Source organism: Hypanus sabinus, chromosome 8 (genome assembly GCF_030144855.1).
Source record: "Hypanus sabinus isolate sHypSab1 chromosome 8, sHypSab1.hap1, whole genome shotgun sequence".
Taxonomy (NCBI): Eukaryota; Metazoa; Chordata; class Chondrichthyes; order Myliobatiformes; family Dasyatidae; genus Hypanus; species Hypanus sabinus.
The window spans coordinates 29,299,423-29,325,802 of NC_082713.1; the positions used below are offsets into that span (position 1 = coordinate 29,299,423).

General features: G+C 41.1%; 1 protein-coding gene across 3 annotated transcripts in view; it reads right to left on the bottom strand.

Moving 5' to 3' along the window:
* Positions 1–15,474: 15,474 nt before the first annotated feature.
* Positions 15,475–26,380, bottom strand: part of LOC132398006 (neuronal migration protein doublecortin-like) — a 171,261-nt gene continuing 160,355 nt past the window's right edge. For all 3 annotated transcript variants that reach the window (XM_059976887.1, XM_059976888.1, XM_059976889.1), the window contains 2 exons: positions 23,895–24,001; positions 15,475–21,077 (listed from right to left, as the gene is read on the bottom strand). In XM_059976887.1, coding sequence (XP_059832870.1) covers positions 21,021–21,077; positions 23,895–24,001 — 164 coding nt within the window. In that variant the 3' untranslated portion in view covers positions 15,475–21,020. The remainder of the gene's footprint in view (positions 21,078–23,894; positions 24,002–26,380) is intronic.

The window sequence follows — 26,380 nt, forward strand, 5'->3', positions numbered from 1 at the left end:
GGCAAGTCCACATCTGACATGTGGAGAGTGTTTAAAGACCAACTGCACAGAGTAAAGGACAGGTATTGTGGTAAACTATGTGTATACCTGTCTGGACACGCCCCTCTCCTGACTGCTCCTGTGGCTCCTCCCACAGACCCCTGTATAAAGGCGATTGGAGGCACAGCTCCTCCCTCAGTCTCCAAGATGTCGTGGTCATGTTTGCAGCTAATAATAGCCTATCTTTTGCCTCCCATCTCTGAGAGTTATTGATGGTGCATCAGTATGTTCCAGCCAGAGGTAAAGGCAAGGATGGCAAGGTAGAAGAGCTTTGGATGTTATTCGCTGCTCATTGTTATTGGTGATGAGTCGTGTCATTGAGGGAGTATTGAATTTAGTCAAGAAGCAAAAGGAAAAGTATGTAAAGTTGAGAAAGCTAGAATCAAACAGAGCCCTTGGATCATAAAGAAATCAGAAAAGAACTCAAGAAGAGATTTAGGAAAGCCAGGAAGGGCCATGAAAAGTTTTTGCAAGAAGGATTAATGAGAATTTCAAGCTATTCTATTCTTTTATCAGAAGCAAGAGGATAACTACTGAGAGGGTTGGACTATTCAAGGATAAAAGAGGAAACATTAGTTTGATTGCAAAATATGAGGGTGATATCCCAAATAGGTTCTTTACACCAAGGAGAAGGATGTGGAGCATCTGGGGATCAGTGTTGAGAGTATTAATATGCTAAGGCATATCAAAGAAAATGAGGAGATAGCGTCAGATCTGTTAAAGAATATTAAGGTGGACAAGTCCCCAGGCCTGATGGGATATACTCCAAGATATTGAGAGAGGCTAGAGAAGAGATTGTTGGGGCCTTGACAAATTCTGGAGGTCAGGCAAGTAGCTAATGTTGTGCCATTTTCCAAGAAGGGAACCAGGGATAATCCTGGAAATTGCAGACCCCTGAGGTTCATTTCAGTGGTAGGGAAGTTACTGGAGAGAATTGCTAGGGACAGGATTTCAATAGTTCAATAGTTCCATTTAATATCAGAGAATGGGCAGGGTATACAATATATAATCCAACATCCAGAGTGCCCCAAAGAATGAGTGACAGTAAAAATGCCCCAAAGCCCCCCATTCCCCCTCCTACGTAGAAGCAGCAGCAAAGCAAGGACCCCCCCCCCACTCCAGTAAAAAGCATCAGCACCCCCCACCCACCAAGCAAGCAATAGAAAAGCCTCCAAAAGAGACCATGATCTGCAGTACAACAAAAACTAGTCGTTCACCCAACAATTTGACATACCACAGACTCTCTCCCTAATAATGAGGCAGAGAGGTGTCACTCAGTGAGACCGGAGACGTAAACAAAGCAATTTGTTGTTTTACGGTGTTAGTCTGCCCCGTTGCTTTTTCCCAATTTCTCCGACTTGACAAACAGCAACTAATTTTTCCCCACCAATGAGAGAAAGTGAGAGAGGTCACAATACAAATACAAATACCCCGACAGCTAATCCACTGTTCTTAATATTCCATTTTCTCCTGAAACACTTCAGTCAGTGGTACCAGCTTAGAATCAATTCGTCCCCAGAGCCGCAAAGCCTCAGAATCATGAAGGTGAACTCGTCTTCTAGGCTGCATCCTTGGGATATCGAGAAACAGCCAGTTGGTGAGCACCAAGAGTGGGAACCAACATCATAAAAAACGGAAGTTTGAGCGCAGTTCTAAGTCAGGGTCTTTGAAGGAACCCCATCTACCTTGTAAAGGAAAAAGAAAGGCGTTAAAGGTAGATATCAAATCTCCTCAAACCTCTAATGAAGTAGAGTCAGCGGTGTGGCTTCTTCATGATTGCATAAATGTATTGGGGGCAAGGATAGACCTTCTGAGATGTTGATGCTCAGGAACTTGATCTCATCCTCACCAATCTACCTGACGCAGATTTGCTTCTCCATGAGAGTTTTGGTGGAAAATAAGTCCTGTCATCACACTGAGAAGATCCTTTATAATATTATATGGCATTTCCTTCGTGTTCAATGGGATAAACTCAGAACAGAGCTGGCATTTCAAACTGGTCATCCATGATGTTTCATAACTCATTAACAGCAACAGCAACAGTAATCTCCTGACACTGTATCAGCACTACCAGCAACACATTGCTGTCTGACAACAGTTTTTTTTTCCCCCATTTCAATTATGTACAGGGCAGAGTGGGCTATAAATGTGAGTTTTTCTTAAAAATAATAACACCATTATTCTTGATCAGTTGCCTTGTGCACGCTTGATTTGCAAAACCATTTATGTGAAAAATTTGTAGATAACGCATGCTACTTAGGCAAGAAGAAAAGATTGTGAATTATTGATTCTATTCTAAATCCACAGGGGGAAGGGAAGATTTCCAGAGCTTAGTTTGTAATTCAGATTTAACGTTGATCGGTGTCATAAAGGTGGCTTAACTTGTCACCACTAATTTCAATCTGTGAAGTTGTAACTTTGTTCTTTCACTACATCTTGGGTTAGGCCATTAATATGAAGCTAAATCAGCTTGAGGTAGGATGTTATATCCCTTAACTGTTTCATTCAAGCTTACTCTCAACACTAATAGTGCTCTTTTGTAAAAGGCCACTATCATGAACAGGCCTCATGAAAAATTGAATGATAAACATACAGTGAGTGGATCATAGTGCGATTGAGTCTACCCTTTTACCACAGGCTTATAGTAGATACACTCAATGCCCATTGCACTTTTCACTACCTCCTCAGGGAAAGAGATATCATGTTGCAAGAACATAGCCATTTCATGCTGGACTACAAATTGCTTTTTTCCTGGAAAGAAAGAAAAATATACTGTATAAATCAGCAAGTTGAAATTCAATATTCATTCCCCCCCCCTTCCCAGTTTCACCTATCGCCTGGCGTTTCTCTTTCCCTTCTCCCACCTTTCAAATCTACTCCTCAGCATTTTTTTTCTCCAGTCCTGCTGAAGGGTTTTACCCCTAATCGTCGACTCTACTTTTTTCCATAGATGCTGCCTGGCCTGCTGAGCTCCTCCAGCATTTTGTGTGTGTTACAATATTTAAGTTATCTGAGAATTCTTAATGTGTGTGTTTTATTACCCCTATTCAGGTTCCATGAATTACTTATTTGTTGCAGGGGCTTAGAAATGTGGTTTTCGATGAGCAAAAGATGAACAATAATTTCAACACCCCAACCTCAAAATTATAAAAGAAAACCCAAAAAGGGAAAAGTAAATTGATGGGAAAACTATCACAGTCACTGACTCCATCAATGTCATAGCTGATTAAATCGTGAAGTGAAGGCACAGTCGAACAATAGCTAAAGGCAGGATTTTAAAAAGGAAAGGGATGTAGAGGCAGTTAGGAAAAGAATCCCAGACCAACTCATTAGACAGCTAGACAGAGTGAAAGGGTGTTGCTGTGGCAATGAAGTTGGCATGCAGAGGAAAAGCTAATTGGTGTTGAAGTGGACATGGCCATGAAAGGATTCAAACAATACCTACAACTGAAAGAAAAGATAAACATTATCCTTATTTGTCACACGTACATCGAAACAAACAGCAAAACGCATTCTTCGCATCAAATCAAATCAGCAAGGATAGTGGAGAGCAGCCCCAGGTGTCACCACACTTCCAGCACCAACGTGGCATGCCCACAACTCACTAAACCTAACCAAATATCCTTGGAATGTGGGAGGGAACTGGAGGACCCAATGTACATCTCATGCCAACTCCTTGCAGACAGCCGCAGGAATTGAACCCTGAGCTTACAGCTAAAAATGCCAACATGAACAGAATGGGCAACCATACATAAAGCTACTTAATGCTGAGCTTTAAAAAAATTCTGTAATACTAGTGTATGTACTCAAATGAGCAAACTGCCGGCAGTACCACAACTTTCAATGGTATAGGTGGTGTGATCAGTTCAGAAAGAAAGAAAAACTTGCTTTTAGTTACAAGCTGGCATGAAGCTGTTGGGTAGCTAGTTTTGGCTTGATGCCAAAGTGCCATGCACTGTCAGGATATGTATAATCTTCCCCACAAGGGGATTTGATCACAGTCTTTCAACTTCAAACTGCAGTACTGTGCAAAAGACTTAGCCATATATCTATAGCTAGGGTGCCTAAGATTTTTGCATAGTACTGTATGTGTCAACATGGAGTGAAGAACAAGTTTGCAAATCTGGCTGGAGCAAAGAATTTTGGGAGTGGTGAGGGTAGAGCACCACGGGAGGGGTGTGGCAGAGAAGGAGTGCCAGGGGTAGGGATGATGCCGGTGCAGGCATACCCAGCCCTGAAACACCAAGCAAGGTGATTTTATTCCAAACAATTGGTTTAATAGTCATTACAGAGTGTCTCCTTGGTCTTTCCCACTCCCTTCCGTCTCTCTTTTTTCCAAACCATGATTCTCCTCTCCCTGCCCCCTACCCACTCTCAGTCCACAATAGAAATGCATACCAGAGTCAGGTTTATCATCACTCATATATGTCACGAAATTTGTTCTTTTTTGTGACAACAGAACAGTGCAATACATAGAACGTAGAACAATACAGCATAGTACAGGCCCTTTGGCCCATAATGCTGTGCTGACCCTTAAACCCTGCCTCCCATATAACCCTCCACCTTAAATTCCTCCATATACCTTTCTAGTAGTTTCTTAAATTCCACTAGTGTATCTGCCTCCACCACTGACTCAGGCAGTGCATTCCACGCACCAACCACTCTCTGAGTGAAAAATCTTCCTATAATATCCCCCTTGAACTTCCCACCCCTTACCTTAAAGCCATGTTCTCTTGTACTGAGCAGTGGTGCCCTGGGGAAGAGGCGCTGGCTGTCCACTCTGTCTATTCCTCTTAATATCTTGTATACCTCTATCATGTCTCCTCTCATCCTCCTTCTCTCCAGAGAGTAAAGTCCTAGCTCCCTTAATCTCTGATCATAATGCACACTCTCTAAACCAGGCAACATCCTGGAAAATCTCCTCTATACCCTTTCCAATGCTTCCACCTCCTTCCTATCGTGAGGCAACCAGAACTGGACACAATACTCCAAGTGTTGCCTACCCAGAGTTTTATAGAGCAGCATCATTACCCCGTGACTCTTAAACTCTATCCTTTGATTCTCCATAAGTTTTCTTAACTACTCTGTCTAACTGTGAGGCAACTTTCAGGGATCTGTGGATCTGTGTACCCCCAGAACCCTGTGCTCCTCCACACTTCCAAGTATCCTGCCATTTACTTTGTACTCTGCCTTGAAGTTTGTCCTTCCAAAGTGTACCACCTCACACTTCTCCGGGTTGAACTCCACCTGCCACTTCTCAGCCCACTTCTGCATCCCATCAATGTCTCTCTGCAATCTTAGACAATCCTCTACACTATCTACAACACCACCAACCTTTGTGTCATCTGAAAACTTACCAACCCACCCTTCCACCCCCACATCCAGGTCGTTAATAAAAATCACGAAAATTAGAGGTCCCAGAACAGATCCTTGTGGGACACCACTAGTCACAACCCTCCAATCTGAATGTACTCCTTCCACCACTATCCTCTGCCTTCTGCAAGCAAGCCAATTCTGAATCCACCTGGCCAAACTTCCCTGGATCCCATGCCTTCTGACTTTCTGAATAAGCCTACCGTGTGGAACCTTGTCAAATGCCTTACCCACTGCACTACCCTCATCTATATGCCTAGTCACATCCTCAAAGAACTCTATCAGGCTTGTTAGGCATGATCTGCCCTTCACAAAGCCATACTGACTGTCCCTGATCAGACCATGATTCTCTAAATGCCCATAGATTCTGTCTCTAAGAATCTTTTCCAACAGCTTTCCCACCACAGACGTAAGGCTCACTGGTCTATAATTACCTGGACTATCCCTACTACCTTTTTTGAACAAGGTGACAACATTCGCCTCCCTCCAATCTTTCGGTACCATTCCCGTGGACAATGAGGACATAAGGATCCTAGGCAGAGGCTCAGCAATCTCTTCCCTTGCCTCGTGGAGCAGTCTGGGGAATATTCCGTCAGGCCCCGGGGACTTATCCATCCTAATGTATTTTAACAACTCCAACACCTCCTCTCCCTTAATATCAACATGCTCCAGAACATCAACCTCTCATATTGTCCTCATCGTCATCAAGTTCCCTCTCATTGGTGATTACCAAAGAGAAGTATTCATTGAGGACCTCGCTCACTTCCACAGCCTCCAGGCACATCTTCCCACCTTTATCTCTAATTGGTCCTATCTTCACTCCTGTCATCCTTTTGTTCTCCACATAATTGAAGAATGCCTTGGGGTTTTCCTTTACCCTACTCGCCAAGGCCTTCTCATGCCTCCTTCTTGCTCTTCTCAGCCCCTTCTTAAGCTCCTTTCTTGCTACCCTATATTTCTCAATAGACCCATCTGATCCTTGCTTCCTAAACCTCATGTATGTTGCCTTCTTCCATCTGACTAGATTCTCCACCTCACTTGTCACTCATGGTTCCTTCACCCTACCATTCTTTATCTTCCTCACCGGGACAAATTTATCCCTAACATCCTATAAGAGATCTCTAAACATCGACCACATGTCCATAGTACATTGCCCTGCAAAAACATCATCCCAATTCACACCTGTAAGTTCTAGCCTTATAGCTTCATAATTTGCCCTTCCCAAATTAAAAATGTTCCTGTCCTCTTTGATTCTATCCTTTTCCATGATAACTTTAAAGGCCAGAGAGCGGTGGTCACTGTCCCCCAGATGCTCACCCACTGAGAGATCTGTGACCTGACCCAGTTCGTTACCTAATACTAGATCTAGTATGGCATTCCCCTTAGTCGGCCTGTCAACATACTGTGACAGGAATCTGTCCTGGACACACTTAACAAACTCTGCCCCGTCTAAACCATTGGAACTAATCAGGTGCCAATCAATATTAGGGAAGTTAAAGTCACCCATGATATCAACCCTGTTATTTTTGCACCTTTTCAAAATCTACCTCCCAATCTGCTCCTCGGTATCTCTGCTGCTACCAGGGGGCCTATAGAATACTCCCAATAGAGTAACTGCTCCCTTCCTGTTCCTGACTTCCATCCATACTGACTCAAAAGAGGATCCTGCTACATTACCCCCCCTTTCTGTAGCTGTAATAGTATCCCTGACCAGTAATGCCACTCCTCCCCTTCCCCCCTCTCTATCCCTTTTAAAGCACTGAAATCTAGGAATATTGAGAATCCACTCCTGCCCTAGTATCAGCCAAGTCTCTGTAATGGCCGCTACATCATAATTCCATGTATGTATCCAAGCCCTCAGTTCATCACCTTTGTTCCTGATGCTTCTTGTGTTGAAGTACACACACTTTAGCCCTTCTACCTTACTACCCCTATGCCCTTTATTCTGTTTCTCTTTCCTCAAAACCTCTTTATATTTTAGATCTGGCTTTACTCCATGCACTATACTTGCAGTTCTCACATGACCTTTAACCTCCTCCACCTCACCATCTGCTCTAACACTCTGGTTCCCTGCAAATCTAGTTTAAACCCCCCGGAGCAGCACTAGCAAACCTTCCTGCAAGGATATTAGTCCCCCTCCAGTTCAGGGGCAACCCATCCCATTGGAACAGGTCCCACCTTCCCTGAAATAAGGCCCAATTGTTCGGAAACGTGAAGCCCTCCCTCCTGCACCACCTTCTTAGCCATGAAACATTTACAGTACTGTACAAAGTCTTAGGCACCCTAGCTATACCTATGTGCCCAAGACTTTTGCACAGTACTGGAAGTGCCTCCTTAGTTTCTAAAAAGGCAAAAATGAACTCCGGAGTGTTCCATTATCTACAAGAAAGTGGATGCAATCATCAAAAGCATTGCATAAAGGCAGTACTTGGTGCCTGTGTTGGTTTTGTTCATGTTCAATCAAAAGAATACAGCATCATGTTTGTTGTCTGTCATATATGACAACGACAATTATACCCGTGCAAGAGGAGAGTTTTTGATGTGGAAAAGCTGTTGATTTGGAACACTACCACTCTTTCTACCTTGGAGGCCCAGGTCCAGTGTACAAGTAGTCATCACAAACAGGGTCTTCCCAGGTTATAATGGATAACCATGACTTCCTCTGTGCCTCATCATGCCTTTCGCTTTCCACAAAGCATTGCAGAACTGCCAACTCGGCCATTGGATTTCACCGTTGACCTTATCTGCCCAGTCAGCTGGGACTGACATCACATGCTAAGACAGGCATGTCCCTATTTCACCGGGGTATGAGGCCCACTGGCTTCCCTCACCAGGTTTAGCCCTCCTGTCGAGGCCGTGGCCGCTGTTGCTACTTGGGAGCCACAGGTAAGAGCTGCATGTCTGGTGGGGATAAGAGGTGAGTGAGCTGTCCTGGAATGGACACGACAAGCCCCTTCACAGAGGCGCTACCCCTCCCTGGACACCCCATATATGGTGTACACTGGATGTATCTATTGCTCCATCAATAACTATTAGGAATGAATACACAGTTTCATAGTACTGTAGTAGCACTAGTAGCATTGAAATTTGGTCTATATTTCATGTAAATACTTAAGTTCTCCCCCATTCCTCTTCTTTCATTTTCTATTCCCCATTCTGGCTCCCTCTATTGCTTCTCTCCTCCTCATCTACCCTTCACCTCCCTCCAGTGCCCCTCCACTTTCCTTTTCTCTGCATGTCCACTCTCCTCTCGTACTAGGTTCCATCTTCTTCTTCTGGACTTTTACCTCTTCCACCTATCCCTTCCCAGGTTCATACTTCACCCCCCCCCCATCCACCCACCTTCCCCCTCAATTGGTTTCACCAGTCATCTGCCAGCTTGTACTCCTTCCCCTCCCTCCATCTTCTTATTCTGGCTTCTTTCCCCTTCCTTGCCAGTCCTGAGGAAGGGTCTCAGCCCAAAACGTCGACTGCGTATTCCACTCCAGTGATGCTACCTGACCTACTCAGTCCCTCCAGCAATTTGTGTGTGTCTCTCTGGACTTCCAGCATCTGCCGAATCTCTTGCGATTTTGAAAGTTACCTTACCTTCTTCCCATGAATAGGAGTACACGTGGCTATTATTTCCATGAGACAACCTGGAGTGACTGTCCTTGTATTTGAGGTTGTCTCCATGCCTACAAAAGGTATGCAGTGATGGTTGAGGAATTTGATGAATTATATATTTGGACTGTATGTTTAATTCTGAACAATGGAACCGATGATAAATGAGTCTTCTTTGCTTCAATTCATGTCAACACATTTTGCTATTCTTCCTTTTTATTTGGACTGTTGTGTTTTTATAATTGCTTCTGAAATATCATGGTTGGATATTCAGAAATATTCAATTTTTCTCCAGTTGAAATACTGAGATTAGTTTATGACTTGATACTCACACAACTTGTGCTCTGACTTTCAATGACTCGACAACTCACATTCTCCATATTATTCATTTACTTGTTTAATTAGTATGATTTTTTTCTTGTATTTGCAGTTTGCCTTTGCATGTTGTTTGTGAGTCGTTGGTCATAGTTTTTCATTGATTCTGTTGTCTTTATCTGTCTTACTGTGAATGCCTGCAAGAAAATGAATATCAGGGTTGTATATGGTGATGTACTTTGATAATGATTGAACTTCCTTCTTAATTATTAGTTGAGAAGGGTTAAACATAGAAACATAGAAAATAGGTGCAGGAGTAGGCCATTTGGCCCTTCGAGCCTGCACCGCCATTCAGTATGAGCATGGCTGATCATCCAACTCAGAACCCTGTACCTGCTTTCTCTCCATACCCCCGATCCCTTTAGCCACAAGGGCCATATCTAACTTCCTCTTAAATATTGCCAATGAATTGGCCTCAACTGTTTCCTGTGGCAGAGAATTCCACAGATTCACCACTCTCTGTGTGAAGAAGTTTTTCCTCATCTCGGTCCTAAAAGGCTTCCCCTTTATCCTTAAACTGTGACGCCTCGTTCTGGACTTCCCCAATATTGGAAACAATCTTCCTGCATCGAGCCTGTCCAATCACTTTAGAATTTTATACGTTTCAATAAGATCCCCCCTCAGTCTTCTAAATTCCAGTGAGTATAAGCCTAGTCGATCCAGTCTTTCGTCATATGAAAGTCCTGCCATCCCAGGAATCAATCTGGTGAACCTTCTCTGTACTCCCTCTATGGCAAGCATTCAGGTTCCTTGCACAACCATTAAGCATGGGAAATATATTAATAGTTTTCGTGCTATGATGAACAAAACCAATAATAGAATGATGGATTTTACAGTCCATAGAAACTCTCTTCAAAGATTTCATTAGCTTCGCTGACATCTCAACATTCTATTCAACTCATTTACTTAACTGTTAATTTAATCCTATTCTTTCCCCTAGGTTATTAAAGGATCAATCAGAACTTTCAAATTAATTATCGGAAGCTTTCTTCAATTCTACGCATGAGCAAGAGCAAGTTAGATATACTGGAATAGTATATAGACACCATTGTCTACAAATTATATGTGTTTAATGTAATTATGTTGACTTCTGATGGCCTTGCCTTGGGGAAACTGAAAGCACTTAGAGCCATAATTCAGCTTTGCACTAGTGTTAGCCTGTAGCATCAGTCATTCGATGGGTCACCAAGCTGTGTAATCCTCATCCCTGTTAGCAATGCAAAATATATAAGCGACATCATTCATTTACCATCAAATAAGGAACAAACCCTGCACCATGTGAACATAGCAGCTGATCAGTTCTGTGTTACTTAGACCCTACTGGATGTGTGCAGAGCATTGTTTTAATACGTAGCTGCATTCTGATGCCGCATGTATCACTTAGTGAACAAGAATGGACACACAAGCATTACCTCATTGGGGCAGATGACTGGGGTGAGTGGTATGTGGCCGGCTGTTCCTACCCGATAGGTTTTCCCTTCTATCTATGGCAGACTTTTGTGCAGCCACTGTGTCAGAGAATGCACATGACGGCACTGACTCACTTCCCAGCAGTCAGTGAGAGAGTGACATCTCTGCATAATAACGCCTCCAGGGTCCTGGCAGGCATTGTTACAGTGTCTTTGCAGGTCACTCAATCAGGCACTAGTGCTAGATACAGCAAACATGGAGAAGTACAATTTCTACAATCTAGAAAGATTACAGAAACTAGACTTGTGTACCATGGAATTTAGAATGTCAAGGAATAATTTGATGCAAGGTTTTCTGAACTTAGAGGGCTATTAGAGAGAGAATCTGCTACTTCTAAAAATCACATATGTGGCATCTTCTGAAGCACCTTACACTATAGTTAATTTATTTATAAGTAAATTATTTACATGAAGATGTTACCTTTTATGTTTATGGACCTATTAACAATACCATCTTGATAATTATCAGTTTTAAAGGAGGATCCATGTTTTCTTCAGCAACATGCACATAGAAGAAAACCTAAATATTACTAGATGTCAAGTTAATTATCTTTTCAGCTAGCTTCATTGTTCATTTTTTTTTCCTAAAAGTACATAATGTACAGCCATAATTTTGTTACTTCTGAGTGAAGGCTCCATGTTGAAAGTGAACCACAGTGTTCACTGTACTTGGAGATGTATACTACAGGAGAATATTTCTTTTAAATAGTATATGAGGTTCAGTTAATATTCCTTCCCAGCCTCCTTTTTACTGTTGTTTGTGTGGCAGATGCTAGGGTTTTAATACAATTGGTCAGTCATACTGAGTGATAAATTACTTGAGCTGCAAAGTAGCTTAGTCCACCTGAGCTTTGTACTCCTGTGTAGTGGGATAAGGTTTTGTGTCAGCAAGCTTCCAACTGTTGACATCCTAATCTCAATCTGTCAATGAGGGAAAGAGAAGAGCAGGGCGACTGCAATGGCTGTGAGTATATACGAGGGGTGATTGATAAGTTCTTGGCCTAAGGTAGAAGGAGTCAATTTTAGAAAACCTAGCACATTTATTTTTCAGAATAGTCCCCTCCTGCTTTTACACACTTAGTCCAGCGGTCGTGGAGCATTCAGATCCTTTCTTTGTAGAAGTCGGTGTCTTGGACCTCCAGAAGTGGTCCACAGCATGGGGTGATTGATAGGTTCGTGGCCTAAGGTTGAAAGAGATGAGTTATTAACTTCACACTTTCTGCATAATCACTCAAAGAGTTGAACTGCATGTGCATGTAAGGAGAGCTGTATAACTCATCTCCTTCTACCTTAGACCACAAACTTATCAATCACCCCTGCTGTGGACACTTTCTGGAGGTCCAAGATCCGTTTGGTCCACGACCGCTGGACTAAGTGTGTAAATGTAGGAGGGGACTATATTGAAAAATAAACGTGCTAGGTTTTCTAAAATTGACTGCTTCTACCTTAGACCACAAACTTATCAATCACCCCTTGTATACAAAGGGGAAGGTTATAACTCAATCCAGGCAGAAAGGCCCCTCAGCAGTATCTACCTCTTCACACTTAGACCTGAATAACCGTGTAAGACTGGTGCAAACGTTAGGGACAGGCCACCCAGCTTTTTTGTTGCCAGCTCATTAAAACAGAGAAAACTGATGGCATTAAATACTGTATTGTGCTTCAGTCACATCGCTTTATAAGTTAAATAAAACACCAACACGTCAATAAGATTTCCATCAAATGTATTTTTTTAAATTACACACATCTTGCAAATGTACATTTAAATGAATACAACTCCAAACTACAAGTGTTAGAAAAGAAATCACAAACCAAACTGAGTTTCTCTTTGATAGCAGTCTAAAAAAAAATGGAATGATTTGACCTCGTCTTTCTAAAAACAGTATAAACCTATCGTGAAGGCTATAAAGGATTGAACTGCTCTCTTTTAAAACAGCAGTCTGGATTGGTGAGAATTTCCTGGGCTATATCTGAATATATAAAGCAAAGCCTAAAGTGAAGGCAAATCCCACTGCTGTTGCAAATACTATCAATCTTTATAGTTCTACCTTTGAAGGATAGGTAGAATCAAATTCAGAGGTCAATTATGTCAAAATTGCCATGAAAGAGAAACTGAAATTACTGCATAGGAACCTCAAAGCTGAATGGAAATTAATCCTCTACACCTCACCTAACAAGCAAACACTTCTATCATTAAATCTCTACTAGTGTGCACTTTTGTAAAACTACGTTACAGAGTTCCCAACTACGTCTATTCACTATTAGTTTAAAAAGTCAATAATAATAAACATTTTATGTACATTTAGAATTTCACAAAAAAGGCAGCAAAAAGGAGCAAACTGACTTTTCACCACAGAAAGCAGAAAACATGCAAGTATCAAGCATGATAGCACTGATTTTATAGAAAAAAACAAGCAAGCAAACTATTCAGAAATTAATGCTTTATAAAGGAACATCCTTCCCTTAGTTCCATTACATATTTAACTTGATGGCAGGCTTTTTGCTTTCAAAACCAAATTCTGTTTCATTTGAGCTTTAACATTATTTCATTGATATTCTGGTTAATTTTCTGATAATGGATTTACAGAGAGGTGTATTGCTGTACTACAACCACTGCTCACCAAGAGCTAACTGAATCACCCAAGATGAACAAGTCAGAAACCAGCAATAAGAGAATTATACTGAGGGTAGGTGACACCTGGGAATAGTTATACAGAGAAAGCCAAGTACTTGGGAGTGATTCCAGAGAATAGTTTGCATTAGTGAGTGACTAAAGAGAATGACAGTCACTGGGAGTAATTACATGGAAAGCAGGATGTTCTTTGAAACCTATTATGCAAAGGATACAGAAAATATTAGCGTTTCGATATGAAGTTGCATGTTTTAAAATGTTTCGCATCTTTTTTATGGCATCAAGTCAACCATTTATTTCTGACTAATTTTAAAGGATTAACTATTTTCAACACCACAGAATATTTGTTGAGTGCTACAAGATTCCTGTTTAAAGCATGAAGCTTTTAAACATGCTTTTCCATTTCCCATTCATGGGGCAAATCAGAGCGGTATTGGAGTAAGGGTCAGAGAGTTATCCTGTTAATGGTGTACAGGGAGGAAATCTGATTCTTGCCCTCAGCTCTCGAAAGCAGTAAATAGTCTGTGATGGCATCAAATGACCTCTTCACTTTTGTTCTGAATTTGCTTTGCCAACTTCACCTGAAGTCAGCATAAAGATCAGGAATACAGCACATACTCCTTTACAATCTCAACAATAACCTAGGGTCATTAATATCTTATCAGTAGATTTTCATATCTGTCACAGTTCTAACACTCTGTGACATGCAAAGAGACAAACTGATTAGGTTTTCACTATTTTTAAAAGTGAATTTCGAAATTTCCAAGGAAGTCACTTGGCCTATCAGACCTAATCATGTATGAGAATATCATCTAGCTCTGTTCCTAAGATGCACTTTAAACAGTCGTCTGGAACATTACAGGATGAAGCTATTTTATACACAACATATTACAAATGTGATACATTTCACAAATAAAACGGAAAATGCTGAGATTAGTTAGCATGTCAGGCAGCATCCGTAGAAAGTAAAATGTACTTATATTTAGGTCTAAGATCTTGATCAGAACTGCATGAATGAGGAAACAACCATACTTCTAGATGTGGAGAAAGGCTGTGGTGAAGAGGTTAGTGTCTGTGATAGATTGGAGGCTAAGGTTGTCTGGGCAATACGCGTCTTTGGGTGCTGTCTGAGAAATGAATGCAACTTAAACATAGCAGATCCAACTGGAGAACCATAAATACGGTAAGATAAATAAAAACAATAGAGAAAAAAAATGCACATTCAGCAACTGTGAGATGAAGAACACAACAGTTGAAATAAAAGAGTATAAATCTTATATATCGTGAAGAATATGCTGGTTGAGATTGTGATGCTGGGAAACATTTTCACTTCTAGTCTTCACCACCAGCACTGGGTGTTACACAAGGTCCAACACAGTCAGAGGCAAACAATCTCAATTCCTTTACCCTAAAAAGCTTCATTGCTACAAATTGCAGAGGGAAGTTCAAAATTAGACTAATGTAAATGTGGCTCAACAGCCAGCCTTTCACTTCTCTGATTACATTGAGAATTTTAGATCAATTTCCACCAAATGGGGCTACAGGTTTGTACTCAGAATGGACTAAAAACACTGCACAAAGGACATTTAAATCAAAGTGCAGAGATAAGATTTGCATCACATCGGCCTGGCTGCATTTAAGTCCAGCTTCTAGGTTTGAAGAGCACTGTCATTGTGTGCACCAGAGTATTACACTTTAATTCGTATGGAGAGGTTGTGAAGATACTATGACAAGAAATGCCAGAATCATCATTTACCCTCTAGTCTGATAAAGTATTTAGAGAGGACAGTGGAGCTGTTCAGCAATACATTTCTCTGGATATAAAACACTATAAATATAATCCTGAAATCAGTATTAACCAGGTTGAGTGCTGATCCACTGCATTCTATGTCAGCATTCTAACCAATCTCCATCGTGCTAATTTATTTCATATTGTGCCCAGCCCCTGCTGATAACTTGTATCCTGAACTAACTTCACTGCTTTTTTACATTGATGTCGCTGCCTCACACGGCAACAGCCAATTATGGGAACAGTGCCACTGATTCCCGCATGTCTCTTGTTGCATGGCGACAAAAACAGCCCATCTGTTTCCATGGGAACGCTGGCAGTCCCAGGTTGCACTGCCCATGATGTGCACGGCAAAAAGAAGAATGAATGCAGAACGTAGCAGGCAACGCTTCAGTCTATTATAAAGGTTTCTTTTTTATCTTTTGTAATTTGCTCTCTATTTGTAACATTTGGACCATTTACACCAGCTTTCATTTTAGGCTGGCCAGATATGCTAATCAGAGACTGGCTTTAGTCTCTGTGAGCCTTTGTCTAGTTTAAAAGGACACATACAAATCAACTGCCACTTTGGCTAAAATATTCAATTAAAAATAAAAGATACCACTGTAATACACTCAGAGCCATAGGTGATGATACTTTGTTGAATAAATATAGTGCTTGTTAGTATTACTATCAAACTGCATTCTTTTCAGTTACTAGCAGTTCACCTACGCTCTCTTCACAGGAGCATGCTGCAACGTAGACTAACCAGTGAATTTGCCTTGAGGGGGATTTGAGGGGAATTTGTCTCATGTCATTTCAATTGCTGCAGCCTAGAGCTTCGCCTCATAAAGCGGTCTCACTCCCTTCCCCTGGAAGCACAGAGCGTAACCTCACAGCAAGGTCGATCTGCCTGGACAGGCCAAGAGCCACCAGAGCAACTAATTGTATCTATTAAAAGCTACCTTCTTGGGGCAGGAGTTTAATCAGCTGTCCAGGCCAGTAACTGCGAAGACCCACGAATGGAGATTACTGAATCACAGCTTGTGCGCGGGCTTTAATGTGCTCAGTTACCTCAGTTAATCCACCCTACAGTGTATGCAGGGCAAATCCTGAGCAGCCAGGGATTGCCACAATATAAAGTCTAATGATGTGCAGTTTAAAGCACTTAAGCAGATCTTGCTTATAAAAGGCCCAAGCCTCTTCTCCAATTGCTATGAACCTTGTGCACTGATACTAATTGAACTACTCATAGGCCAACTGCTCTGTTGCTACACTTTACAAGTTGTCCATAAGGGACACAATGCAAACTCCTGCTTTTACATGTAATACTGCACTGTATTTGCTATTAAAGGAGTGACACTTAGCTCATCTGAACTTGAAATGGCATGACGTGGCTTCAGTTCATGTTGATGAACTGACATGACACAGTTATAATCCATGTTCTGCATTCCCTGCTCCAGATCCTATCTTCAGCCACTCCCTGTCAGTATGTTTGCTTCCTGCTGGAATTGTGGAATTATGTTAGCTCCTGCCCTCTTCATGACTGATACGATTCTGCTGGGTGAAGAATGAGAGGTAGCAGGCTGGGAACAGTTTCTTTGTTGACTATTCCTCCTCATCTTGATGAGGGCACGCTGTCATATTTCATCTTAAAGTTTGTATTAACTCCAAAGGTTGAGATTCAGGATCATGGAAATTAAATGGAAGAGTACTGAATATCTGAAATAAGTTGCCAGAGAAAGTGGTCGAGGAGTGTACAATTGAAACACTGAAGAGGCATTTGGATAGGTACATGGACCGAAGCTGTTTAGAGGGTTAAGGGCTGAATGCAAGGTGAACAGCACGGACCAGTTGGGCCAAAGGGCCTATGGCCATTTTGTATTATTATTCTATGACTCCATGGAAGCTAGTCAGCTAGAAACATTCGGAATCAGGTGTAATGTCCAACAAAACTCTGTGACTCCATACTTGATAATCTTTATTGAGTTAACCCTTTGAGGACTGCAAATAAGGCACTGTCCTGGGTATAGTGAGGTGTGTGGGAGAGGGTCGGTAGAGTGGCACTTTCCACTGAGATCTCCCATCTGTGTAGAGAATGGGGACTGCATAGAAAGCTAGAGAGAAGATTGTGTGGGTTGGGTGGAAAACTGGGGAGATGGTAATGGACCTGGAATTGGAAGATCAACACAATGAGAGGGAGTGTCAGTGGGGGGGCAATTCGGGATTAGGTATCTGACAGGTAATTGGGATTATGAAGATAAGAATCCACAGTCATAGGGCAATACAGCATGGAAACAGGCTCACCGAAATGGCCTGTGCCTTCCTTAGCATCCAGCTTGCTTGTTTCAGCTGCCCTCGCTCGGCCCATAACTCTCCAAGCCCTTTGCCTCCATGTATCTATTTGCAGTAAATGCCCCCTCAGTGTTGCAGTTACACCTACCTCAACCACTTCTCTCAGCAGTTCATTCCAGGTTTTCACCACCCTCTATGTAAAGATGTTACCTCTCAGGTCTCTTTTAAATCTTTCCTTCTTATCTATGCCCTGTAGTTCTGGACATCCCACCCTGTGGAAAAGACTCTGACTGTCCACATTATTCATACCATGTGTGATTTTATAGTCTTCTAAGTGGTCAAACCTTGTTCTCCTACTCTCCAAGGAATAAAGATCCAGTGTGGTCAACCTCTTCCTGTAACTCAGGTCCTGTAATCCACGCTGCATCCTAGTAAACCTCTCCTTCACCCTCTCCAGCTTGACAATATCTTTTCTGTAACAGGGTGACCAAAACTGTACATGATGCTCCAAGTGCAGCCTCACCAACAACTTATATAACTGCGACATATTACCCCTAAGCTCGATGCCTTGACTAATGAAGGCCAGCATGATAAATGCCATCTTTACCACCCTGTATATTGTGGGGCCACTTTCTGCAAACTGTGTACTTATATTCCTTGGTCTCCCTACTTCACAAAACACGGCAGTGCCCTTCCATTCACTATGTAGCTCCTACCCTGGTTTAAATGTCCAAAATGCATCACCTCACACTTATCCAAGTTAGAATCCTTCTGCCGTTCCTTAGCCCATTTTGTGATTGATCAAGTTCTCTGTATAGTTCATTGTAACCTGCTTCTCTAGCAACAAGATCCTCTAATTTGGAATTTGTACCATGTATATTCAAATTATTTGTATACATAATGAATAACAGAGGTCACAGCACAGACTCCTGGGGCACTCAACAAGTCACAGGCCTCCAGTCAGAGAATCGAGCTTTCAGCATCAGCCTCTGCTTCCTATTATCAAGCCACTGGGAGGTGAGCTGAGGATGGGGTGAGAGGCGGAGGAGAAATATAGGCTGTCAACACTTCCTCCTGGTCAGCTCTCTCTAAAAACCTTGAACGTCTGAGATGTGGTGGATAACTAAGATGGTTCAGGAAAATGAGAAGATAATTGGGCAGATGATTTTGGAAGTGGGGCATGATTGGAGTTCTGAGGTATCTGGCAACAAGGAGAGGTTGAGGAGCGGGGTTTGGGAAATTACTGGTGAGAAAATCACTACCTCAGATTTTGATGCTCAGCCAAACTGGGTTGAGCAGCCTTCAAACCTCTGGTTGCTTCAGTGTTTTCAAGGGCTTCAAATATACAATAAAATTTTATGCAAGAAATATCAACAAGTGATGTACCCAAACGTGGCATTATTGTGCATGCCCTTTATGATCTACAGGTTAGTCTATTACCCATTTAGAAGTCTCACAACACCTTTGAAAATAATTCTCCAAGGCCAAAACTATGGACATCCTGGTACAGAAATTGTGTTGAGTGTCTTCCTTTTCTTCTCAAAATCCCTTATCATTTTAATGGATACGTGTTTAATTCCTGGGCACAGTTTGAACTGTATTGAGTTGGTATTAAGTGAATTAGAATTGTATCAAAAATAGCCCGCATTAGAAAATGGCGACAAGATTACAAAAGAATCCAAGTAATTAAAGTATTTCGGAAGGCAGAGATTACCATTGTGTTCTATGATTGTTCCTATAGACAAACGTCTTCCTTAATAATCCTCTCTACCTCCCTCTTTTTATGGCTATTAAACAATGGATGCTTTTAAATATAAGTGAGCAATAAATTTTTGCACTATGGCACCACTGGATATTTGAACCATGGATATCAATCATAGTTATTAATTGGCAATGTACTCATCGCAATACATCAAAGTGTTGAAATTCATCCAGCTTTGTACATGCTAAACGTGCATGCTCGCACTGACCACCACTCCTCAGATTTACGTCTGGAACTGAATTTCAGAAGCACAATCAATTGCGCACAACCTACTACAAGATAAATTTCCACCCTGAAGGCTTCTTTCAACCAATCCCTTTCAAGATATACTTTTCTTGGCTAAAGGCTGACAGGAGCTTATGGCCTAAAAATAAAGTTGTTAGCTACAATATTCAATAAAATGGAGCTCAAAGGGCTACTTAGCTATTTCTACAGGATCCAACTTGCACTGTTGAAAAGGGACGGAATTCATGGCACTGCGAAAACCAGGGTATTACAGGGTCATTTCTTTCCTGAACATGGTCATCTTAAGAAATTCTGCGAGTATAGAACAGAACAGAGAATATCTGATCATGAATCTTCAAAGATTGCTTGTGGAATGTAAGAGGCCTCACTGTGCCCTGACATTTGAATTCCACATCAAGCAACATCAGCCTGCAAGCTGAATGTCAAGTCAAGCAAAGCAGTAAATATCTCCTCTAAATCAAGAAAGAAGATCAGTTCTATACATGGGAAATTTATTTCATGCTAATTCTAGTCCAGTAACAAGTCAACATTCCTTTTCACTTTCAAATCTGTCTTCAAAGAAAAACCTTCACCACCAGATCTTACAAGTATTCTATTAATGCTATTCAGTAAGTTTAATTACAAACTGGTTTTAATAATTGCACAGTGAACACATTCACAAATTAAAAAAAAGTTTAAGAACACTGTGTTCTTATTAGTAAATTGTAGATTTGTTGTGTTAATCTAATCCTAAATAGTTCTACCATTCAAAATGTCATAAAAAGCAAGAATCAGAATCATTTTGTTGCTAAAAAATGTATTAAACAAACATGATCAAATTGAATTTTAGAAAAGCATTATGCTTAGTCTTATTAAGTTGCTTATCATTTTCAAATTCATTCCCATTTTCAGATCAATGTATTATGTTTAAATAATGTGTCTTAAGTGATTTTTTTGGGGTTTTTTTCTCTTTCCTTTTTTAAACAAATTGGATGTTAAAACATTTCTGCTCAGCAGAGTATTTTCTTGTACAAAGAAAAAACTGGCAGAGGTTCTCAATAACTAAAACAGATCTTTAAACGAAGCATATAACAACAGCGCATTAATATCAAAGAGGAATGGAAAATCACGCTGCACAATGAAATTGAAAATCAAGGAGCACAATTTTCACAGAACATGTGATGTACAAGAGACCTGCTTGTTTTACGAAATATTCTCACAGTGCTTTATATCAGATGTTTAGAAAAAGGCAGTGATATTCCAAGATACTAGGTTTCTCATGTGATGGACAAACTGTTTAAAAAAAAAGGGCAACTTTTTGGCTTTTTTTTTAGTTTTTTTTTCATTGGTGTCACTTGGCAATTTGTGAGCACCAACAGCAATACCTCTGCACTGGGCAGATTTCCTTTTCCAAGTCTCACTACTTCAGGTGGCTAATTCCAGACTTTGCTTGCTTGCTCTTCCGCTCACACCGGTGGCTTACATCGAGTCACCCAGTGAGTCCGAATCATCCAGAGAAAGTGGCAGATACAGGTCCTGGAGGAAATGAGAGAGGAAACTTCAGAAAGATTTAAACATAAATAAAACATTTTGTAGCAGATTCCACTTTAAATGATTTCACTGTTCAATTGTGTGAAATTGGTGACAGCGAATTGGTCTTAGCCTCCAGCATCCCTTCTCATTCTTATTGCTGTTGGCTTCATTGCCTACAATAGGCATCTGGGTTTCTCTTCTCTGCACCCTTTCCAGTTTAATAACATTTTACCTACAACAGAGTGACCTAAGTTGTACACAATACTCCAAATGCAATCTCACCATCATCTTGTACAACTGCTACATAACATCCCAACTCCTAAATGCAATGCCCTGACTGACAAAGACCAGCATACCAAAAGCCTTCGTCACCATGATTAACAATAAAGGTGGCATCACTGACCTCCAAGCACGCTGCTAATCACAGGCCTACACACGAAAAAAAGAACTTTCAACGACCACCATCATTGGCTTCTTACCATCGAGCCAATTAAAATCCAATTAACCATTATTCTTTGCGCACACACAGCTCAGCTGATATGTACATGGTTCCTGTGAAGCCATAGCAACTGCCAGGAATCACTCAGTATGGTTAATGAGACCCATCTCTACTGCTGAACCTTCTTGATTGGGATAAACCTTGCATCTAAAATGAATTCTTCTCCTACAAAAGTAGATATACATAAATATCCAACCTAATGCACATACTTCAAAAATATATTTTGTGTTTCCACGAGTAAAGCAATTCAGAAATTGCAGCTTTTTCCTTCAAAAGAATAGTGTCATTATAGGTTTTGCACAACTTTCATTGTCCTCATAATGTGGTAGTATGTATGATCCCTTGTAGTAGACAACCTTCAATGCTAATGGATGCCTTTCTGCTGACAGTGAATCCAACACTTTCACATGGACTGGTTCAATAATTAACACCAGGCACCACACTGATAATCACCATTTCTACCTATGAAATCGGCTCTATTACAATTTTACGCTCTCAAAGTCAGATCTGTAATATCAATAGTATTTAAGATTATGCTTCAAATTAAAATGGACAAATCGGAGAGCAAGATTGTTGTAATATCTTTAAAGTTCTGTGGTCCAGAAGAACTGACAACTTTGAAAGGATAAGAACATTATATAATGTAACATGTGAGGCATTGTTCTACTGTACAGTACAGCACGGTCTTGCTGCTGATATTTTTCTTGGCACAAGCATATCTTGTATACAGCATAAATGTTATTCAGCAGTTTGGAAGAAGGATGCCAATATTAACTTTTCTACAGTCAGGTAATCAACAAGAAGTTATTGTCTTTGATTTTCCTTTGTAAAAATCTGCCTTTCCTTGATTGCTTTAACCCTCTTCAAAATAAGCTATCGTGACTGAATGACTGCAGTTCATAATTCCAGCCTCTCAATTTGCTTACCAAGAATTTTAATTTTTAAATAAATTAGAGGATTTGTAAATTTGTTTCCTTAAATAGCTTTCATCAAAGAAAAGCGTGAAATAGTCCCCTCCTGTTTATTAGCATACATTTTGAGTGTATTTACTTCTATGTCCTGACATTGGGTAACTTAACAAGATTATGGGACAAGGGAAAAGATATTTTTGTAAATGGTCACTAGATGTTAAACAATTTTGAGATAGAAATTTGGTCATTTCTTGTGTGCTTATAACAGATTAACAGTTAAAAATACCAAATATCCTTATATATCGATATACAATCAGAGACCACTTTACTAGGCACACCTATACGTTCGCTCATTGACTTAAATAATCAGCCAATCATGTGGCAGCAACTCAAAGTACAAAAACATGCAGACATAGTCAAGAGGGTAATTTCTTCAGATCAAATATCAGTACAGGGAAGAAATTTAATCTAAGGGACCATGGAGTGATTGTTGGGTGCCAGATGGGGTGATTTGAGTATCTCAAAATCTGCTGATATGGGATTATCATGAACATCTGTCTCTAGTGTTTACAGAGAATTATGCAAAAAGCACAAATAACATCCAGTGAGTGGCAGTTCTGTGGGTGAAAACAATTTGTTAATGAGAGATGTCAGAGGAGAGCAGCCTGATTGGTTCAAGCTGACAGTAAGGCGACAGTAACTCAAAAAACCATGCTTGACAACAGTGGTGATCATCTCTGAATGCGGAACTGGTTGAACCTTGAAGCAGCAGCAGGTACCTAATAAAGTGGCCACTGCGTGTAAAGGCACGGATCAAGTGGGTACCCAGAGACTTTTCTCCAGAGCGGAAATGGCTCGTTCAAGGGGGGTAATTATAAAAGTGATTGGAGTACATTATAACAGAGGATGGTTCCTTACGCAGAGAGAGGTGAGTACAAAAAACACCCGGCCAGAGGCAGGTACATTAGGCAGATTGAAGAAACTCTTAGGTAGGCACATGGAGGGCTGCGTAGGAAGAAGGGCTGGACTGATTTTAGAGTAGGTTCAGGTCAGCATAACATCGTGAGCCAAAGGGCCTGAAATGTGCTGTGATGTCCTATGTTTTATATTCCTTGCCCAGAAATCTGTGTAGTTCAAGACTAAAATAGAAAGATACCTTGTGTTGAAACTGTAGTCCTTTTATTTTACTATTCTGCTTAAAGTCACAATGAGCCCGTGCTACCTGGTCACATGTATGTGACCGATTTCTCTACTAACCCACACATCCTGGAGGAGAACACACAAACTCTTTACAGACAATGGCGGAACTGGACCTGGGTCACTGGCACTGCTGGCCAGTATGCTATTGTGCCGCCTTTCTCGATAGCTCAAAAAGGAGAGGATAAAGTGGGGTAAAACTTGTCAGCTGACCTTGTGCTTGCGAAGGCATCCTGGGCTGGTTGGTGTAGAAATGGGTGTCGAGACTGGAGACTTGTTTGACCTTGGGGTGGAGAGCTGGCTGCTCGAGGTCCCATTAGCTGAAAGAAGAGACAACAAACAAATAGTAGAGTCCTAATCACGTGACCATTGTAAAGCCATGTTGGTCCAGTTCCGAGTATTAAAGTCACTTCTTTTGGAACAGAATTCATAGTCATTTCTTAATCATTACTGCTTGGAATGGGATAAGGGATGGGTACTTGGAATGCATTGGCCAGGGGTGAGAGTCAAGACAAATACCAGAGTTATTATGAGGCTGTTAGATAGGCACAATAATATGCAAAGTTTAGAGCAACGTGGATGCTGTAGGCAGGAGTGACTAGTTTAATTAGGCATTTAATAACTAGTTAAATTAGTTTGGCACAACACCATGTGCCTAAGGGTCAGTTTCTGCACTGCACTGTACTGTGTTGCATCTTTATTCTGCTTCTCAGGAAACATGAACTTACCAGATGGAACATGAGCATTAGTCCGGTATGAAACGGTAACACTTTCCCTTTCCACAGATGCTGCCTGATTTGCCAGCATTCTCTGTTTTTATTCAATATTTCCAGCATGTGTAACTCTGCTTTCTCTCACATTCCTTACAACATAAAAAGCTGGTGTCCAGCTGTGCCGCTCAGAGCATTCCCATGAGTTCCATTTCCTTGTGTTTGCCCCGCAATCAATTTTCTCCCACATATCAGCTCCCACCGTCTCCTGCCACCCACCACACCAGGCGTAATACACACTGTGCAATCAACCTGCATTTTCTGGAGATGCAGAAAGAAACCTGAACAGCCAGGGACAATCCCAGGGAGAACTTGCAAATTCTTCCAACACGCTACCAGAAATTAGGATTGAATCCAGGTCACTAGAACAGCGTAGCACCTGGCTTATCATGGAATTATTCCCAATCTAATGACTGGTCCTGATGAAGGGTCTCGGCCCGAAACGTCGACAGTGCTTCTCCCTATAGATGCTGCCTGGCCTGCTGTGTTCCACCAGCATTTTGTGTGTGTTGTTTGATTCTCCCCTCCACCTACACCTATGTTCTGAATAAATGGGGACACCTTGGTACATAACTTTCTTAAAGTTCAAAGTTAAAAATACATACACAATATCAAAATACACATATTTCACCATATATGACCCTAAGACATTTTCTTACAGGCAGAGAAAATAAGTCCATAATAGAATCAATGAAACTTGGGCAAAAAAGTACATGTCAGAAGTGGGATTCAAACCCATGCCTCCAGTTGGAGAGCAAAACACCTGTTTTACTACAGATGGAGTTTATTCCTTGTGTCTGGAGCCTTAGAACACTTGGCTATCCTGACAACTTAAAGGCTAGAAAATAATGCTTGTATTCTCAACACGTTATATCACAAGAGGAGCCCATGAGATAGAAATCCATAAGGTGAGATAATTTTTCAACATAATGTAAATGTCAAATATTTGCAAAGTACAGACCTAATTACAAGTATAACCTTACACATACAAATAAACATCCCATAAATATATACATGAACTGTGACTTTAATTTTCAATATAAACCTAGGTTGGCACTGGATAATATTCCACCATGTAATTCACTTCCAGACTGCTCTTTTTACTGAACTGTTTTCACATCCTATTCTGGTGACATTTAAGGAGGGCAGTTCCGATTTGTGTGAACTGCCTTCCTCATTGGAGACAAACCCAGGACAGCAGCTGGAAGCTGAGCAAGATACGTGAAATCTGGAAAGCTTTGGAAAATGCACCTCCGCGTGAAAAAGAATTTTCCAGGGGTAGGAGGAGGAATCGAAGGAAAAAGACACTTGAAAAATACAGCAGCATTTCTGCAAAATAATGAAACTCTGAAATTCTTCATTTCCTCCACTGTGCATTATTAGCAGCATGACATTTCACATGAAACAGTAATAAGTTACATTTATAATGTCTATTGTAAAAATTGAGCAGAGTAATAATTAAGTAGCACTTAATGAAAACCATTTTTTACTTGGCAAAACCATCAAAAGGTCATTGTACTCTGAGAGAACAATGCTGGAGATGGAGTTACATTCAGTGCAGGCAGATTGGAACCGAATTTTTAAATTAGTAACAGCTCCAGGATTGGCATCTACGGCAAAGCACACAGTATGTTCACACACCTACAATCAGGACCAAACCACCTCACAATTCAGGCTTGGAGGCCAACATTCAGCCTCAAGGGGGCTCAGAAGTGGGGGATCAGGAGGAAAATGCATTTTGCTGGAGGCTGCGATTAATCTTCCCCAGACCGCTGTGGAAATATTCCACATCTACTGGCACGTAGCAACCCAGGTAAAATGGCTTTGGCCATTTCACCCAAGCTTCTATCACGTAGCCGTGCTTAACTCCCACAGCAACATTCATTAAGTTGGCAATGTCAGACAGTGAGGCCACATGATGGTTGCAGT